The sequence below is a fragment of the Acomys minous genome (genome assembly GCF_964271855.1).
Source record: "Acomys minous genome assembly, chromosome: 8".
Taxonomy (NCBI): Eukaryota; Metazoa; Chordata; class Mammalia; order Rodentia; family Muridae; genus Acomys; species Acomys minous.
In genome coordinates this window covers 75044919-75066014 of record NC_140489.1, presented here as the reverse complement: position 1 = coordinate 75066014, position 21096 = coordinate 75044919, and the positions used below count along the sequence as shown (strand labels likewise).

The window sequence follows — 21096 nt, the reverse complement described above, 5'->3', positions numbered from 1 at the left end:
TATATGAATAATGAAATATTTTATTATAATATAAAATTATAAATAAGCAAGTGATCCAATTCACAAGGCCTAGAGACCTAAACAATTATTTGAAAATATATATATGTTATTTATAAACATTTGCATATAGGCATACTTTAATCACTCCTCAAAAAATACATGATACAATTATAGAACCTAATATCATATAGTTACCTGTAATGTAGGGCAAACTAAGTGCCTAAATTTCATTCCAGCAAGTGATTGTTCTTTCATTGCTGGTGGAAAAGTAACTGGTTCTCCAACTCTAGACAACACACAATGAGTCACCTGCATCTAACTCCTGACATTCACTACTTTATTTTACCAGATGAGTTTATCACGTTTCTCCTCATTTCTCATTGAAATTGTAACACAATGTGTTAGTGCATCAAAACTTTCCATAAAATATGCCTAACATTAAAAAATGATTGCTGTATATCATCTACTACTATATATTTCATGTGGCATCTTACCTTAATATTTATTCATGTAGACTTAAATACATTTCCATGTTTTATGAATTCTTATGAGGAATGGCTACATTATCTCTCTAATCAAACATATCTAATGTAAGCACTGTGGCTAACACCTTACGCACTCCTTATTTTGTTAAAAGTAACTGTTTAGTCAAAATCTTCAGAAAGAACAGTCTCTCCTGACTTCTAACCAGCAGTCAAAGAAGTATCACTGTCACACGCTATTTTGTTTTATAAATGTTTCTGTTTTTTCAGTGATTTAATTCTTTGTGTTCTACACACTCATCTGCAACACAGGAGCATAATAGATGGAATATTTGTGAAATAGAAACTGACTATTGACAGAAATAATTAATTTTTTTAGATTGAAATAATGAATTTTTAATTCTAAATTAGCTTCAAATGATTATCTCATCTGCCCTTAAACTTCAACATTTCTCTGTAATGCATAATCAAAGCAGTATTCATTAACAATAAGAGTTGCATGTTAAAGAATTGATATAATGAGCATTTTGTCTCCTGTTGAACAAGTTGAGACATTCTTTTAGAATATTTTTCATGTTATAGATATAGTATCTTATTAAATTTTAGTAACGGAATTTATACAAACGCCAATTAGATAAATAGTGAAGTTTCTTAGATTACAGAAAGGGAAACAAAACACTTTGGAAAATTTAAGATCTAAGAATATTCTTTAGTTTTGAGTCAAATGGTCCCGATTTTACCTCTTTTTCCTCTTCACTGTTAACTTTGTAATGTGGCCAATTATGGTGTTCCTGCAGCAGCCATGCACGTAGTCCTACGTATAACACCCTCAGGGAGCCATATGCCATATTAGCTTCTCCTCTTCCGATCTCTCTTACTCTTCCACAATTTTAAGAATTCTAAATTATACATTGTAAATATGGTGATTACATCTTAAATAGCATAGGGTATGTGAAGTCTTCCTTAGAGCATGTGTTAAACCAAGTCACTACTCTGCAGAATGTCAGAAGGTCTGTTAGGGAGTAAATGTGGTGTGCGAGTCTACTTCACAGCTCAGTTATTATGGGATCTTTTTTGCGTCTACCTATCACTTACCTCACGCAAGTGAGAATTAATAATAACAAGCCCAATGCTGAGCATCAGCCAGTGATAGAAGGAGGGATATGTCTGATTTCTCTACAAGTCTGAAACTTGTGAACAGTCTGTAGCTTTCTTCCTTACGCAAGTTCTTGAGATTCCATAGATGGAGTGCGTGGTGGGGAGGTGTGAACCCTTGATTGAGGCTTGAGCTTGCTGCTCTCAGCTCCAAATTTTAGTATTATACTGTTTTGGCTGCTTCACTCTTCTTTTCCGTTTACCTCTTTCACCTTCAGCTAAAACCACAGACCTTATGTATCGCTTTGTTTTTTTTTTTTCTTGTTGTTGTTGATTTTTTTTTTTTTGAGTAACCTACCTATGATTTGTACCTGTGCAGTTTTCTTTCTCATTTTTCTTTTGTCAAAAGAATGGGGATAAAGTACATTGTCAGTTCTCAATAAATGTTTCATCAGTGTCATTACTTAATATTCATTTAATTAATATTCATTATAGGTCAATTCATAATTGTCATCATGGTAATGATAGGCAAAAGGAATCTCATTTTTTCTATATTTTGAAACTCTAAAAGATTCAGCTTCGTGGTATTACTGATAGAGGAAAGTTGCTTTGTACTTTTTTAATTTTTAAGATGAGTGAAATTAAATTGTAGCATTCAGTTCTAAGTGAGGAGTACAGAGCACTAGAGCACTACAATGTGTATGAAATAGATTACATGTGTTTCTTGCTTGGCGTAGTCTTCACATACATTACTAAAGGTTGTATCACAAAGAAGAGGACAAAGGTGTGGCATTATGTGATTCCTACTGCATCTATGCCCATAACGTAGACCACAATTCCCTACATTGTTCTGATTAGATTAACTTTGCTATGTTCTGAGAATTCATTTGTATGCTGATGTCACACACACACACACACACACACACACACACACACACACACACACAAATACACATGCTTACACACACCCCCACACACTTAGCGTGTCATTTCTTGGTAAAAGGATCATTATCTATGTCCAGTTACATGTTTATACGTGAAATAATAGATCTTACTTTTTGTGTTTATTTTGACAGTATTTCTATAAGTTTGTATGATAATTTCTACTCAAAATATAGTTGTACATAGAGCAAGTTATAACTCTTTTTAAGGAAACATTTGTGCCATGGAAAGTTTATCACAGTTCATAGAAAAGCCAAAACACAGTGCCAATAAAATATAATTTGGAAGTTTGATGAAGATAAAATCTAATGGAAATCAAAAATATGCATCCATACATAAACATTTCAAAAGGGGACTTAAAACTATAACAAGTTAAGAAATCATATGAAGTAAATTCAAATGAAATGAAAAATAAATTCACATGTGCCTGTGATTCAAATGTAAGGACGGGGCCTATCCAGGAGTGAATGAATTAGGCTCTTCTACAAGCAACTGCTAACAGTGTTTAAGTCAGGTCACTCAAAGCTACAGCAGTCAGCAAACAGTGAGTAAGTTTATACACAATTAAGTTAGAACTAAAAATTTTTGTAACAAAATGTTAAGAACTTGACAGTGGTAGTTTGTGTCTTCCCACCCTTAGATTTTATAAAACAATGAAAGATCCAAGTTTGATAGTGTTTACCTAAAGAAACACTTCAGAGGTTTTTTTTTATACAATCCTGAGATCAATGCATGGCAGCAGTACGCATTGCCCTGATCCCAGTAATATCAGATCTCTCAATGCAACATGGAAGCCTTGTTACATTTTGACCTGTATTTTCACAACACTAGTTAATGTAGGTGTAGAATTATGGCTTATGGGTGAATTTCATTTTAGTGTTGCCCAAAATAGTAATAATTTTGCAACTATAGAACAAGGAAGTAGCATATCCAATAACATTTATAGAGATCACAAGCCTGAACATCCGTTGCATAGAATGAAAGAAATAGCAATTGCAATTGTTTTTTATTGATGATAGACATTAAAGAAAGCATCTACTCCAGGTTAGCACGTTTGAAGCATATGATTAGAGAACTGGAGGATGAAGAGGGAAAAGAGGTGAGAAAAGATAAGCTGAAGCAATTAGATGCAGGGTGAGTCTGAAGGGCTGCAGATGCTCCTGCAAGGCCTAGGAGTGTTAAGAAAGTGTCCTGGATTCCCGGAGAATATCAGTTAGGGTAAAGACAACATGCTATTCCTAGAAATAAGAAACAAAACTAAAGTTCTTGCTTAATTTTATGTATACTGAGAAAAAAATCAGAGTGAACAAAAAAGAATCTTTGTCTTTAATGTGATTGATTTCTTTCATGCAGCTTCTATACAATTCTATTTGCTTCATGAAACTATTCCATAGTTTCCTGGGAAGGAAAATGTACTCAAGCCCACGAAAGTGAAAAGAATGATGAGAAAGACCTGTTCTAAGCATCCCTAGCAATATTTTCAGCTTGTTAAAGCCGCCTTGATTAAATAATATGGACAAGGCACTAGATATTACGAACTGGTGGAAGATCTGATGGACACATGGGATCATGTGAAATAATGAAATATATAATGTTATCTCATGTCACATTTGCTAGAGGATCAGCTGTGTTGAGATTATTGCATAACTACATGGGCACCCGGCATTAAGTCCCATGTCATGTCTCTCCTCAAGTAATCTACATGAATTAAATATTTACTTTCTTGGTGAGATTACTATTAAAGCCCTTTTTCCCCTAAAAGGAAAATGTTGAAAGGCTGGACAACTGGAAAAAGTAAAACTACTTTAAATGGTGAATAATAACATTTTCAAATCAGAGTAAAAACTTATTATGATACACTGTAACAAAAAGCAATCTTTTGTAAAATTGCTAAAATTGACCATTTTCATCAAATGTGTTACAAAATTGCTATGTTCTAGTTAAACACTGACAAGGCAAACTTGCTACAGACTATGTCATAAAGATACCCAAAGTGAACTCATCTAGTATGCTTGCTTGGCTCCTTCCTAGTGTGATTGTGGTGGGCAGGACATAAATCCCGATCTAAGAACATTAGAAGATAGTAACTTGTGTCAGTGTCATCACTTAACTTTAAAGTTTTGGGTGCTGACCAAACCAGACTTTCTGACAGCCTTTGGACATGGAAGGATACAGCTTGCAAACATAATGTGTGGACGTAACGTTTCTAGCTGAAAGAGGGGAAATCATAAAGGACTCATGTCCATGCTTTCTTTTATTTTCATGTTCAATATCAGGTTTTTTTTTAAAAGTTTCATTTTTTTCCCCTTGAAACATAAAGACAAACAAATGTATATGTAAGTTGTTCCATAGACCTCTTTTTCTTTTTTCTTTTTATTTAATTGATTTATTCAGATTTCATCTCCATTGTTGTGCCCTTACTTGTATCTTCCCGTTCCTCCTCCCTCCCTCTTTCACCCTACTGCCCTCCCCTAGGTCTGTGACAGAAGGGGACCTCCTACCTCACTCATATTTTTGCTGTCCAGGTCAACCTGTGTCCCTGCTTACCAGTGAAGTGTGATAATTCTGGTGAGGCCCCTAGCACTTCTCCTTGCTTGTCAAATCCAGATGATAAAACCTTTCACTTAATGACCTTCCTCCCTATCCCCGACACTCTTTTGTGGTTAGTTGGCTTTTGTTTGTTTGTTTAGTTTGGTTTTTCCACTTGACAAAAACTAGAGTCTTTAGGGAAGATGGGTCCTCGAATGAGCTATCCCGACCCATTTGGCCTGTGGGATATTTTCTTAATAAGGATTGATATGATACGATTGATAAGCCCACACAGGTGGCCTTTAGTTGTGTAAGAAAGCCGAAGGAACAAGGCACGAGGCACAACACAACGAGCAGCCCTCCTCTGTGGCCTCTGTTTCTGTTCCCACCTCCAAGTTTAGGCCTTTAGCTTCTGATCTGGCTACCCTCCGGAACAGAATGTGACATGAGTATTTTAAGCTAAAATAAACCCTTTTCACCCAAAGTTGCTTTTGATCAAGTTGTGTTGTCACCGAAAGAGAATTCCTAAAGACAGTCTCTCAAGAATCATGACATTTCTAACGTCCTTTGACTGAGCTACACACATCCTGAAGGAATGCTGCTCTGAAACTTTGAAACATTCTCTTCTGTAGAATGATTATGCTGTACGATCCACAGTGTTTTTCAAGTTATTCCCTATGATTATTGTATCTTCTCTACCGAGGAACTTCTTGTGCTCATGTGCATCCCTCTTCTCATTCTAATATTCTCTGCCTTCTGGGAGAATAGGTTTCTGTGAACATAGAAAGATCCTCCAGAAAACAGGGAGTTCTTCTTAATTTCCACATGGAGTGTGTAGCTTTTTTCTGGGAGGAAGCCACAATTCAGCATTAAGCAACCTACAGGCTTTTTAAAAAAATACTTCTCTTACTCCTCTATGGCATTGGACATGATCACAAACGCTCTTCTTCCATGCTTTGTATGGTTCATTCACCATATTCCTTTAATTTTGATTTTTCCTCTCTAGGCATGCTATGCGCAAATATGGCTGTGTATGTGTTTAATTACTGAAATACTAAAAATAAACCTTTCATGTTAGAAAAAAACAACACACCTGTGTTAGAGAGTCTGCTTATTAGTTTATAGAATAGTCACATTATTCATTACCAACAAGATATATGTAATATCTGGGAATAATTTTATGCTAGAATGTAAGCAAAACATGGATTCATAACATACATATGTATACACACATATAAAGTTATGGAGTACATATTTTTGAAAGAGAAAATGATTAATTAAAAAGTGATTCGTGTTCACTCCTAAAGGGCATATGGAAAATAATAATTTTCCTAGTGCAGATCCAAAATTTCTATTCAAAAGCAGTATATGCAAGTTTTTTTAGAATGAATGTCAAATTCTAATAATGAATGAAGTTTTATAGAGATCTATTTCTAAATTCAATTTCTAATATACAAAAATTTAAATGAATATATATTAATTCATTTCACATAGATTTTGAAATTATGTTTCTAATTATGGCATTGTTCTTTTTAATTCTGACTACTCATTTATTTGATATAATTTATTGAAATATATCATAATACATGTATTAGGGAAACATGAATATATAGATTATAGGTATGAATTCAAATTTTTTTGTGGAAAGCATCACTTATCCCTGAGATAGCTTATGCATTTACTATTTTTACCATGTTTTATATAATCTGAATGTGTGGTATGATATAATATGCATCGTTTAAAAAAGAATATATTCTTAGGTGCATACATATGTTCAGTTTAAAGAAAATATGGTATTAAAATAGCTTAAGCTGGGTTAAGTGGTTTGAGTTTTATTAAAAGACAAAAATAATTTGTACTTTTCTAAGTCTGAACATTTTCAATCATTATTTCATATGCTTTATAAGTACAAATATTTATTTTAATATCTAGGTTGTAATCTTACAGGGGTAAACAAAAAGTTGCCTAGACATTTTAAAATCAAAATGATTTTGTACACCAAATATATTCAAGCTCATGATAACAGCTTATGGAATTTTCAGAGAACAATAGTGTATCTAAAGGCTTTCCCGAATCTTAAAGATATTTTATGCACTGTCTAATAAGTGATTTTTCAGAATCAAAGATACACATAGATCTATGTAGTCGTAGTTAGAGTACAGTGCTGAGGCTCATACTACATGCGAAAGTTCTTACCCGTGCTAAATGGCCTTGAACATAAACTGTGCTTGCTGATCTCAAGTGGTAATCTCTTAATAGATGCCAGCCACTCTTTATTGCTACCCTCTTTTATTTCAGTAACATTTTAATTAATTCACACTGATTGAATAAATGTACATTGAGACTTATTTCCTAATGAGGGCGCATTTAGAGGAAAGGTTCTGCATCATCCTGATATCCTGTGGGTAATTATATTCTAATTATATGGTCAGGGGAAAAGAGGCTATAACTCAGTACTGATATTGTTCACTGGGCCCAATTAATTACAAGCACGTAATGAAAGTTCATGATAAGCTTGACTGGCAGTCAGTGTAAATTTTGACTCAATTGAATTGTACCTAAAGTGAATACAGAACTGGACCTTAACATGGTTAGAGAATGCTTTGGCATGAGATCAGTGGATCTTCAGATAGACGAAAAATCAAAATGAGTTCTATCATATACTCTTTCTTCAAGGTTTTTTCAAAGGAGGATGAAAGGGAAAACTAAGGTCTGACTGTAAATATTATTATCAATATTTTTTTATTATCTGTACTGATCCTGGAACGCAGTAGCACACAGAATATTATGATGATATGATTCTAGAACTGGCTCATGTTTTATGAAGAGGAACAACAGGTATAGCAGAGAGAATTATATGTGTATTATGGATCTCAAGTGGATAGGCATTAATCTGGTATGTAAGCTTTTTCAAGGTGGATTCTTTTCTCTCTTGCTTCTTCATCATGCATTTGTTCTCTTCCATTAGACTTGACTGATTCAGATGTAGATGATTTCAGCAAATAGTGAAATAATCACATTAAAAATGCGTGCCTTTGCATGCGTATGCAGGTGCACTTGTATTTTAGAGACCCCTTAAATTTCTAATATTTATTAGATTATTTAAATATACATAATGAGAACATAGAATAATAAAAGACACTGAGATCCAAAAAAAATGAAACTCAGAAAAGTAAAATATGTAGAAACATTTTTTATTTTTCTTAAATGGAGGTTATATAAAATTGTTATTGCCTCTCTGCCTTTCAAACCCTCTTATATATCCCTTCTGCTATCCTTCAAATTCATGGACTATCTTATCTTTCATTAATTGTTATTATATATATATATATATATATATATAATATAAATATATGTGTGTTTGTGTGTGTGTGTCTCTGTCTCTATCTCTGTCTCTGTCTCTCTCTGTGTGTGTGTGTGTGTGTGTACATGGACACATATATGCAGATGTGTTTCTAAATACAACCTTTTCAGTTCATATAATGTTACTTGAGATTTTACTTTCAGAGAAAATGTTTTTAAGGCAAGATCTTTCACTTGCAGAGAGATTGCCAAGGATGCTAGGCTGCCTAGGCAGACAGCCCTAGATCAGCTATTTTATATGGATTATTGGGCTAGAGTTTAGGTTCATAATTTCTATTTGCCAAGTAATTTATCAGCTGATCTTCCCAGCACAAGTAATTTCTGTTAATTCAGGCTTATAAAATTGACTTTTGTAAAGAGTGAGTGATTAGGCAAGATACTGGGTCTTCTCAATTCCGTCTCACTGGGTGCGCAAACCATTCTTAAGTGCAAGTCACATGCCCAGCAATAGGTGGCCAACACACACAAAAAGCATGGCATTTTTAAGACTTTCTTCATCTTTTAATGTTTGTTCCGGACTTTTTATTTTTTATTTTTCACCTTATAATCATTTTGCACATAAGTTCTTTTTTTCAGTTATAGTGTTTAAAAAATTGCATTTATTTAATCACTTCACAGCCCAATTCTAGGCACCTTAGTCCTCTCCTCCCAATCCTGCCTTCATGCCTCCCTCCTTGACCCATTCTGCCACCTTTGCTTCTTCTCAGAGAAGGGGATGTCCTTAAGAGAGCCAACACACCCTCTTTCCTCAAGAGATGTCATCCTGTGGCTCCCCTAACAAAGGGAGTTGGGACTATCTTTGACTCTGTTGCCTGACTTTGAATTCCTTTCCCATAACCATATCTTGCTCAGTCTAGCAGTTGTTTTATGAGATTTTTGTGTTTCAAATGTGTGCTTCTATGTCTATATGTGGGGTTTTTTTGTGATTTTTCTTTGGCTATTTTTTCTTGTTCGTTTGTTCTATTCTGTCTTGTTTTGTTTTATTTTATTCTTGTGGTTTATATGCCCATTTCTTTCTAACGAAAGAGAGAAAGCAGGAGTGTGGGTATGGATGGGAGGGAACTGGGAAGGAGTTGGAGAAGGGGTAGCCATAATCAAAATACAGTGAATGAAAAATATATTTTCAGAACAAAGCCTCTAATATATTTGGCTTTTACAAGTTTTGTTTTCGATACTTACATTTTAATGATATATAACAATGTTTATAGTAAAGAAAAAATTTATACTCCTTTGGGCTGACACTGAATTATACTTTATAAAAGGAAACCAGTAAGTATAGAACCACTTTATTTTTTAAATTTGTATTATTGCTCGTGTGGCTAAGTCTATACATGTGAGAGCAGACAGAATTATAAAACTTAAATTATGATACTGGAATATGAAATGACAGTCCATGAAAAACAAAATCTATTTAGTATCTTTACCTTACCTATGCCCTTGTGCATTTTATTCTCATATGTGAGTAAAACCTAAGTCCATCCCTCTGACTATGACTATGTACTCCTTTATGTGCAAATTTTTTTCTTATTCTGAATTTTTTCTTTTGTATTTTTATTTTATTGAAAATACTCTTTGTCACTAAATTTTTTTTTAAAATCAGGGATATAGGCTTTCATATAAAAGAGAGCAAGAAGTTTAAAATAGTCTTATTTGTGGACTTTGAGTACTTCTACAGTAAAAGATGTATTGAATTAATTCATATTGACCTTTAAGAGTTTTTTGTTTTATTTTTTCTGAATATTTAAAATTCTCCATTAACATTTAAAGATAGAAAATAGAAGAAATTTTGCCTTTCTGTGTCTCGTGTGTGTGTGTGTGTGTGTGTGTGTGTGTGTGTGTGTGTGTTGTACTGAAAATCCAATCTAGACCTAGGCAACTTCACGACCACTTAACTACAGCTTCAGTGGCCAAAAATTTATTTACTCCATTAAATATATATATATATATATATATATATATATATATATATATAATGTTATTTGAATACTGAGAACTTTGGGCAGCGAAACACATTTCTGTGTCTAACTCTAATTGTGTGCTAGTTATTTAATTTTTTAAAAGGTGTTACTTCCTAATCTGAAAACCGGTAAGTTTGGTTCAATAAGAGAGTTAAATGAGATTTCAAATGTAAAGGCAATTTCCTAAAGATATGAACTTTCAAATGTAAGTGTGAGGCCCAATTTTGTTAATTTTACTTTGTCTCCAAATAACAGATGACTCTTGTGAAGCGAGTACTTTGTCCCAATAGTATTTTAACTAACTAAAACTCCCAATAATCTCTATCAAAGATTTTTCTTTGTCCTGTGACAATTTGGATTAAATTGTCAATTTAAAATGATTACATATTAAAAACTGAAAAGGCAAGAAATATCCTAATACATACTTAAGAATAATAGGATTTTAAACTTTCTTCAATATTAAATTGAACTTAATAAGTGCCCTGAAGGCAAATGCATCTTTTAAACTAATTATCTGTTCTGTGTATTCTATTTAATATTAAAAAGATACTGATTAAATAAAATCAATCACATTCCTCTGTAGTCACATCTCTCGCTGATTAAATAAAAATATACAGTTCCTGTATTAATTCTAATTAAATATATATTACATTGAGAATTATATACTCAAGATAATTTTCAAAACTAAAACATTTATTCATTTCATCCTTAATATTTAAAAATATGTACAGAAGTGTGAAAAGCAGTAATATGATATCTGAATTTATGTCCTGAGAAGTAGCAACTGACGTTTTTCTGCCGGAGGCCTTAAAGTAATTCAAGAAGACACAACCAGTGGGTATGTTAATTTAATAGCCACCCTTCACCTTCTCATTTTGATTGTAGGACACTCACAGATGAAACATGTTCATCATTTTCATTCTTCAGTAAGTGTCTCTCATGAGGCAGAGTGCTACCTGGAAAAGTTCTAGGGCTGGTGGTTTCCTGTCTTAGGTATTGACGCCACCTGATCCTCACTTGCTTCTTTTTCTCACACTTGGTTACTATGTTCCAATGCTCAGAGAGATTCAACCGGCTTCTTCCCCTTCTTGCTCTACATGCGGCTCTACCAAGCCTACCCACTCTAAGTTCAATGGAAAGCTAATATCTCTCCTGACCTAAGAAAGAGACAAGTGGTAGCAATGTGACAGAGTTTGAGTTTGTTCTACAGTAATCGTTTATGTTTATCACTCTCATCTCCAACTGCCTCACCTTCCCCCCCCCATCAATATACTTAGCTATATTTCCTCATTTTTGGGAATAAAACTCTAAGCTACCATGAAAACAATGCTAATTATGTCTCTCCCGTGTAAATACAACTGTTCCTCTTCTCCAAATGTTCATTGCTTTTACCAAAATAATATAAACATTTTAATTTTAATTTCATTGAGAAGATATTCTAATGTATCCTTAAATTATATAATGGAAAATAGCACATCACTATATAATGCTCACCAAACACATTACAGTGAATCCTGGAAAATATCAAATTTATATTTAATAGCTGCTATTATTTTGTTACGTGTTTATGAGTGTTGCTTCATATGTAAGGCTATACAGATTCATATTAATATATTTATAAATTTCATTTATACTTATAAGTACTTAATACTATATAACATACATATCTATTTATAGTCTATAATTGTTTTCAACTGATTTTTACAGTGTTTATTGTGATAAAAAAAATCCCTAAATATTTGAGCAAACACCTTTTGCTATTAGCCATAGTTTTCTGCATAGTGAAAAGACTATACTGACATCTCAGAAACTTATTATCAATACCATATTATCACTTGTTATCATCCCCACATTTAAATATCTGTGATTACCTGACACATTACTGCTTTCATTTGTTTATTTAGCTGTTAGTGAAATGGGGGTTCTATTTTAGACACGTTTATTGTATTTGGTTGTTGTACTGAACCATTGTAAAACTGCAACCACTTCATTTAGCGTTCCAACTAGCTTCTCCCTCCGGGAGACAAAGGAGAATACACTTTTCTAAGTTGAAAATCTTTTGAGCTTCTTGCTTTCCAGACTATTTGAGGAAGGTCTTATTTCGGTTGCCTAAGAGTCTCAGTGTTCCGTGGCAGACAGCTTTGAACTGGCTTTGGTCCAAATGGACACATTTTCTCCATAACTCATTGGCTCACCTGTTCCATAGATTGAGTGGAACAGAGATCAGGATTATTATTAAATTCAAGACTCTCTCAGTGGAAGCTCTGCCAAGCTTCTTGTCACTCCATAATAATACCAATTACTTCTATAAATTTCTTCTTGTCAATGAGATATTAGACTTAAATCCCTTGTTACAATTTATTGAATGTCTTATTAGAAAATTTTATCTATGGTTAGTAATCGGTGGTGGCAGTATTTGCTACTCATGTTATGAAAGGTGTTTAACTACATCTGGAGTCCAGTAAACTTTGATTTCTGCAAGAACTTTCCTAGATTCATTTAACACTGTATCACATGCCTATTGCTTTTCACTGTGCTGTAGAGCTCTGATGGTGTACAGAATTTTACTTATTTTAGACATATGTATACATCATTCATTCATTCATTCATTCATTCATTTATTGTTTCCCTCTTCCTTCCTTGAGTTCTACTGGTCAAGAGAGTAAAACAGAATTCTCTCTGTGCATTGTTTTTTTAACACCCGCCATGGTAATCTAGAATTACCTGGATCTTCCTTCACATGGCTTAGATGTGGGGTGTAAGATGAAATATAAGTGAGTCAGAAATTTATGGAATGGTAGATAGTGAAAGATATACTGCCCTGAATGCTAACATTTATTTAGCCTAATCTTTTAAAACTCAAATAAAACAGTCCTACGCATTTAATTATACATCAATTGCATATATTTACAAATAGTAATGAAGCACCACTATCTTACTTGTATTCAGATTATGGCAAGGAACAAACACCATTAGCTCTGCTGCCTCTGAAAGGCACAATCTGTAGAAAGAGATGAGAGCATGCTGAGAGATGGAATGCCGGGATGAATAAAGGGGAAAGGTGTAGAGTTAGAGACATTGCTAACAGCTAAAAAATGAGTTCTTTTACAAAGACATTTTTAGAGCTTCCTTGTCTCATAATGTTGTGTTTGTTTGTTTGTTTGTTTAATCCCCACAGGTCTTTGTTTTTACATTATTATGACTTCTGGTTTTAGGTTTTTATAATATTCCTTTCTGTGCAAATGAGTGGATCTCTTTCATCTACATCTCTGTCATTATGTTTTTTCTAGGGCTTTTTTTCTTCTGTTTGTTTGCTTTTTCCTGTTTTTGTTTTGTTTTGTTTTATTATTATTCATTGGAAGCCTGTTTGCTCCTAATGAGAGTCGGAAAGGGAGTGGGTCTGGTTGGAAGGGATGGTGAAGAGACACCAGGAAGAATTGAGGTGGGGAGACTGTATTCCAAATATATTATATAAAAAAATCTATTTAAATAAAAAGAAGATTTTTAATGATTAAGCTAATGACTACCTTGAGATTAATAAAATTATCACTGTAAAACGTACAAAGGCAATGAAAGCCTATGTGCTTTTACAGGCATGGCTCTCAATGTATGTTAACTAGATGAACTCATCTTTTGGGTAAATTATTTCACAATCTTGCATATTCTGTTCTGAGCATTCTCTGTTTGATGTGAAGAGGCTCATTTACTTCAGGGAAACAAAAAGTTTATGAAAGACTGTGGGTCAAATTCATTTATCTCACAGATATATGGTGGGATGGTAAAATGGATTAGTGTTTTGTTTTCAACTTTGATTTTTCCGCTTTTATATAAATTTCTCTTTTTCAGACTATGCCTACTGCAGGAGTCTCAGTTCAAGAGGTATGTAAGAAAAATGTTATAACTGTTACAGCTGGAAGTCATGACCACCTTATATTGAGTTAGGGGTACTTTCAATGATTCCAAATCATACATGATGTTAATACATTAAGATTAATACAATAATGTTCCTTTTATACTCGTCAACTTTTTGATATTGGAAGTAAAATTTTTTGTACTTCTAATGATGGGATAGTTTTAAAGAACTTTCAATTCATATTTCTGAAAATATTAAAAATATCACAAATTATATGTAGCAAAATATCTAGAGAAAAATGTAAAAAGTTATTTTGCAAAGAGTATGACCACTATGTGTTTTATTTGTGTATGACATTATCAGTAACAATAGTAAAGACATGGTAAAAATCCAAACCATTTCAACTGCTTAAGAGCATAAACATGAGTCATTTGGCAATAGTGTGCTGTGAAACGTTCACTCACTTAGACACACCATCACTTCAAAATTGGAAACAACTATCATGTAGCATATGGCATCATATGCAACTTCATTGGAATAATACGTAGTCAAAGTAAATGCCCTTTGCTTGTAAATAAGTACAAGTATCTATACAGCCATTGGGTATTTTTAAATGAAATTTTATGTTTTTATATCCATATATTTTATTTTCATTCTTGATATATAAATGAGACATGAAGTTGGAGAGGAGGATATTAAGGGTGGAAATTGGGGAAAACTTGTTTACTTTAGAAACTCGTAAATGTATCTTATTATAGAGTAGACAGGGAAGTAAATGTTAGAGGAGTGTTCATAAACAGAATGGAGAGGAGAATCCCAAACAGAAAGTGTACATTTTATCATTTCATTAATGAAATTGTTCTATGCATTGTTCCATTCAATAGCTATTATTTAATAAAATTTTCCAAGTGGTTTTTTTCTTTTTAGAATTAAAATATAGACTCACTGTTTGGCAGTTGAATGTAAGACTAGTACACAGAAACACATTTAAACAGAGAATGGCTTAATTGCAAAAGTCATACCTGTTCTTGCCTCCTCTTCTCATGAACATATAGGTTTTACAGAATAGACTGGCTCTAAGAATTATCACAAGGCTCAGTTTTAATGAGAAACTCACTAGAAGCTATACTGAGAGATTTATATGACATATGATGTTCCTAATCTGAAAGAAATAGGAAACAGTGTTTTAAGTAAATCGATGTCATTACTACCATTTTAATATAAAACAAAGAAGCTATATTATAAGTTAAAGCGCCAGAGATTATAAAAAGCTTATCATTTGATTGCTTTCATAAGTGTGAGAAATTTGATTTTACATCTTTAAGTTCAAGTCCAGGAGTTTATTCTGGCCTGTATTGTAGGTCTAGCAAGTGACAACAAATTAAATTTTTCATTATCTGATTTTTTCATCTTGAAAGGTACCCATAATTGCTACAAGTTGTGATTCCTGTATATTGCTTTAAAATATTCAAACTATTCATGTGATATTCTCTTTTTATTTTTTAAAAGCAGAAACTTTTATGCTTTCTTTAATCTTTCTACTCCTTGTTTTATTTTCATAGGATACAATTTTAAAGAAATTTTTGTTTCACTATCTTTAAATTTCATTCTATAAGTTTTATTTCCATCCATTTTGTAAATATATATATATATCCATGACTGGATGCACAAAATACACACACATGGTCATCCCACATGCATCCCTATGTTCTATTCTACAGAATGACTTCTAACAAGTTAACCAAATATGCATTATAATATTAACATAACACAAAGATTCTTTTGAACTATTAATAATGAATTATATGTTTTACATAGGACTCAAAACTTTTCTATAAGGCTTCTTTTATTTAGTGACACACAGCATTTCTTAATTATAGCAGTCTTATTGTTCTGTGTCATTTTCAATTCTGTTAAAGTATTACAAAATTGGAGGGATCTATGAAAAATTTTCATTATTGTATTCATTATTGTTACTATACATTCCTGAACACAGTTGTCTCTGAATGTAACTGGAATATCTCCACTTTCATACACACTGTCATTAAATTGTTTCTATCCAGAGCCTGCAAGCTATTTTTTATGGCAACAAACCTGTCTATTCATATGATAAATTTTAAAAAATAGAGTAATGACTAAATTCTAGCTCTTTTTATTAAAGTATGAAACTTTACTTAGATTGGCAGAATGGTGCTGAGGTTGCCAGGAGAGTTGTTATGTTGGACATTGCACTTGGGTAGCAGAGTCAATGGTGTAAGCATACAGAAAGTCTGCCTCTCCTCTTTAAGATTCTGATAATTGTAGCCAGCATGCAGCACGCTTACAACATGATTTGAACAAACTTGTGAAGCCTGAATTTAAATTATGCACATCATGCTGTTATTTTGTAAATGTGATGTCATATGTTAGTATAGTTTACCTTAGTAAAAATGAAATTATTTAGACAGAGTACTCCCATTCGTCAAGTTCTTTCCAGATAGGACATTTTAATGGAAATACTGTACTTTATGTCCATCTTTGCAGTTATCTACGGTGTATGCAAACCTTGTATGAGGTATATAACCCCAGAACACCAGGTTCACATGATAAAACATGCATTCAACTTTAGGGGATGTGTACCAACCTAGAAGTACTTTAAAGTGGGCTGCAGTTCCTTCTGAGTTGTGGTAGCCTATATCCACAGGATATGCAATATCATAACAGCAACTATGCCAAATTAGGAGGACTAAGTCAGCAATGAAAGCACCAAAAGTGCTTCTTTACATGACGTTTCACTAGTGTACAGCCTCAGCAACAGACTCGTGGTGAGTTTAATGACAACGTATAGTAATTCTCCACTCATTTGTTCACATTCCTGCTATTACTGCATTGTTATTTCTCACCAGTACAAGTGTCTCCACTTTCCCTATTTATCCTGGCATAAATCTTCCCACTTTTAAGGTGACATAAATGGTGACTTTGCAGTGTAATAAGCACAATAAGAAGCAACAAGGCATGTATCTGGCTCTAACTCCATGCATATGCCTTTGTCCAGAGTCACTTTTGTTTCTGTGAATGGTTATTTAATTTGAGAAATGGAGTCTGGGCATTTAAGAGCATTTGCTCCTCTTTCAGAGGATTGAGGATCCACATGGCAACCTATTATGGTCTGTAACACTAGTTCCAGGGCATCTGCCACACTGTTATGCTGATACCCTCCTTAGACCTTCATAGGCATACATGTGGTGCACATACATCTATGCAGTCAAATCATTCGTATGCATAAAATTAATTAAATACATGAATCTAAAAATAAGTTTATAAATCCAGAATCAGGCATCACTAGACTTAATGGCAAGCCTCTTATTTGTGCTTAACTTTTATACATAATTTTAATTAAGAATTCTGGTCATCACATCAGATTTATTATAGCTTCCAAGGATTCCTGAGAGAGTTAGAGGCTTTGGATCTTTTGAGTTAAGTTTGGCCTGTAAAACAATTAAATTGTAGAGTAGGTTTCTCCCAACAGCAGGTATAGCTGTGTAGCTGTAAGTAGGTCTGTCTCAAAGCTGTTAAATTCATTAGTCTTGATGTCTGGAAAGGACTCCAGTACCATAAACATGAACATGACACCGTGGGTTAATTTCCCAGAATTTCTGGATAATTTTTTGTGGTCTTGCTCCTGTTTCAAGAAGAGTGTAAATCCCCTTCATACCACTCCTGCAGTGGCAGAGAGGGCAAGTTCTGGGCTCCAAGTGACGGCTGCTGATAATAGCAGAACACTCTTCATTGTGGCTTTGTATGAAGCCAAGTGCTCTATGGCTGTTCTTCTCTCATGCTGAGATTGCACAGAAAGGAGAAATTCCCACGCTGGAGGTAATCATCACTCTTTCTTGCAGTTGTGGAGTGATCGATGGCAGCAGGCTTAAGCATTGTCATGAACATCTCTTTTGAGAGAGCAGTTTTCACCAATGTACAAACACGCCGCCTCTTAGAATCAGCATGGTAGAGAAAGAGCTTGTGTGTAGAGCACATATTTAAAGCAAGGCCTTTTTATTTCATTTATTCTATCTTTCTGTTCCCTGTGAATGGTGCCTAGCTTTTCTGTTCTGTTTATTATAGTGATTATTCTCCTGGAATTCAAATACAATATATCCCCTCCGTTCAGATCTGTTGCGTGACTCATGGAGCTTGAGAATCACAAAACATTTAATTCTGTGTTTAAAATGTCTGCATAGCAAACACAAGTGGTTGATATTTGAAAATGGGCAAATATCAATAACTGTATTTTCTACTTTGTGGTTATGTGTTCTATAGTCTTGTGGTCTTTTAAAGTAGTTCTTTTTAGTGTTCAAATAATTTCTATTGACTAAAGCAATAATTTTCCCACTCGTTGTATCTAGGATAACATATCTGGCAGAAGAAAGTTTGTCTTAATTTGTGGTTTAGAGCTCAAAAAGCTGGAAAAAAATGAAACTTCAGCTTAAAAGGCAAACCCAGCTCACCATTGTTCTTTAAGCATTTTACTGTCTGATGGGTGGGGGTGGGGGTGGGGGGTGGCGGGGAAGCTTTTCCTGAAACAGAATAGTTTCAACATTGGGAATTTGCTCTATTAATATAATACTGGAGTTTGCCAGGCAAGGTTACTGCACTCTTAGATTGGTAGGTGAAACTCTCTGGACAACATTTTTCCAAGGATGTTAATGTTTATCTTCCTTGATCCTCAAATGAGAGAAAGCAAGTAGGGGCTTTCTAACTGGATATCAGAGACTTTATCTAACTAGTCTCTTTTTAACCTATGCTGTGTACATAAAACACCATAAGTATTTCAGAGGTCTTATGGGCAGGTTGGAAACAGATGTTAAACAAATGAGTATAGTAATAAGTAAACACAGAGCAGAGGATTAAATTATTGGTTTTCCCTTCCTTTTTACTTGCAATCTTGATTATTGCTCCAAATACAGCCAACTAACAATTCTCTCCATACCAAACCATACACTTGTTTTCTTGATATATGTGTTTTTAAACACTTGATATAAGTGTTTTTAACTGCTAGCTGTTTCAGTAGTAGGTAACTTATATGTAGAAATAAACAATAAGTAATATGCACCTTTTTGTAATGTGGTCTTTTGAGAGGCTAGGCAAATGTTCCAACATGGTCTCGTCTCCTACCTTTCTGCTAAAAAAATTCTAAATTGCTCTCTAGATTATTTCCTTGTATTTCTAAATTTCAAAAAATAAAATCTCATCAGCTGAAAACTCAATTTTGAGTTTTAAGGGTTTATTAATGCTTCAAACTTTTGTACTCTAGAACATTTATTTAGCACCCCCATATATTGTCTAGAGAACTATTCCTTTATTCTCTGCTCTTGATGATATCAGAGGGAGGGTGCTACCAAAAGAAAATTTTTTAGAAGTTCAATTATAATGATAAGTAAATAGATGCTTTGGTAGCTCTTTATAGACTGGTGAATCTCCTTATAAATATTCAGTGTAGTACGAATAAATAATTTGTTGTAAAATCTCAGTCACTAAGAAGCTAACTATTATGAATTTCATTTTAGAAATTTAATGCTAAATAACAAGTAATGCATTATAAGGCAGAATCATTGTTTTAAAGTAATTTTCACATATATTTTGGACCCCATACCTTATATACATGCATCAAAAAAAAAACCTTAAGTAAGCTATTTAATATTCATCCACCACAGTGTTGTTTTTTAACTGACACAGTTGAGCTCTTTCAAATACAAACACTTGCCTCCTTGACTTCAATATTTGTTACTTAAGCATGATTACTCATCAACATGAATTTGAAACCATGGGTCTCCTTCACATAGCCATACCAATGAACTCCTGAAGGGAAAAGATCATTCACTTTAGATTATTTGTACTTTATATTTATTGGACACAGACCCTAGATGAGGTACGTCACTAAAGAATTTATTGAAAATTTTTTGTGCTAAATGTAGACAACTCTGTGAATTAGGTGAAACTATTACCCACTCTGCACAGGAGCTCCAGATTATGTAATGCCTAAACATCAGAGGTGTGAGTCAACCCATATTTCTAACTTCATATCTCAGCCTACCATTGAATCTTCTTACTCAGTGTAGTGAATGAAACTATCTGTGGATAAATTGTAATTTGTAAGCTTAGAGAGAAACTTTACAAAAAAAATCAGTCCTTCACCAGAAATTATGCTTATATGAAAATATACCATTTTCTAAAGAATTGAAATAGGAGGAATTCTATTACAACATCCACTTTTAGCCATACCAGAAGTACATTCAGTGAATTTGCAAGGTAAATGAACTATATTGACTAGTATTTTAATCCAAGTATATTTCTCATGTAACCCTGATATATTTAAAAAGAACTTTCCTCTTATGGCTACATAAGAATATATCTCCAAAATAGAAAAATAAAATCACACATTAACAAGTATCTAGAGAAAATATGACATGTATGTGAGCAAATTATAGGAAGTTCATGAGCGATAAATCACTGAAGTGCCCATGACCAGACACTGATAATCAATTAGCAGACTGTTTCATATTGGGCCTAGATATTTCCCACAAATTCTAAATGTTATGTTTTATGAACTTTAGAAACTGTAGTGTTTAAATCTTAGTTGTTACTCAATTTTCAACTTGTTTTGTCTTGATTGTTATTAAGCGGTGATTAATATCTTCTGTGTATCATTAGGATATTTTATTCTATATGAAACTTTGAACACAATCCTTGGGAGTATAAAATTGTATGGTCAGAGAAGCCTTTCTACTATCAGGACAGACTCCTGAATGTCAAGACCAAGTTGTCAATATATTCAAAGCCAGCTTTTCCCAGAGTGCAGAACAGTTGCAGAAGTCCTTAATTAGAAGGGTAGTTGCTG

The 21096-nt window shown here is 33.5% G+C and overlaps 1 protein-coding gene across 7 annotated transcripts in view; it reads left to right on the top strand.

Annotated features, from left to right (window-relative positions):
* The window catches only part of DGKB (diacylglycerol kinase beta), a 693335-nt gene that overhangs the window by 223111 nt on the left and 449128 nt on the right, over window positions 1-21096 (top strand). For all 7 annotated transcript variants that reach the window (XM_084791209.1, XM_084791212.1, XM_084791211.1 and 4 more), the window contains one exon: window positions 14216-14248. In XM_084791209.1, the coding sequence (XP_084647335.1) occupies window positions 14216-14248 (33 nt within the window). The remainder of the gene's footprint in view (window positions 1-14215; window positions 14249-21096) is intronic.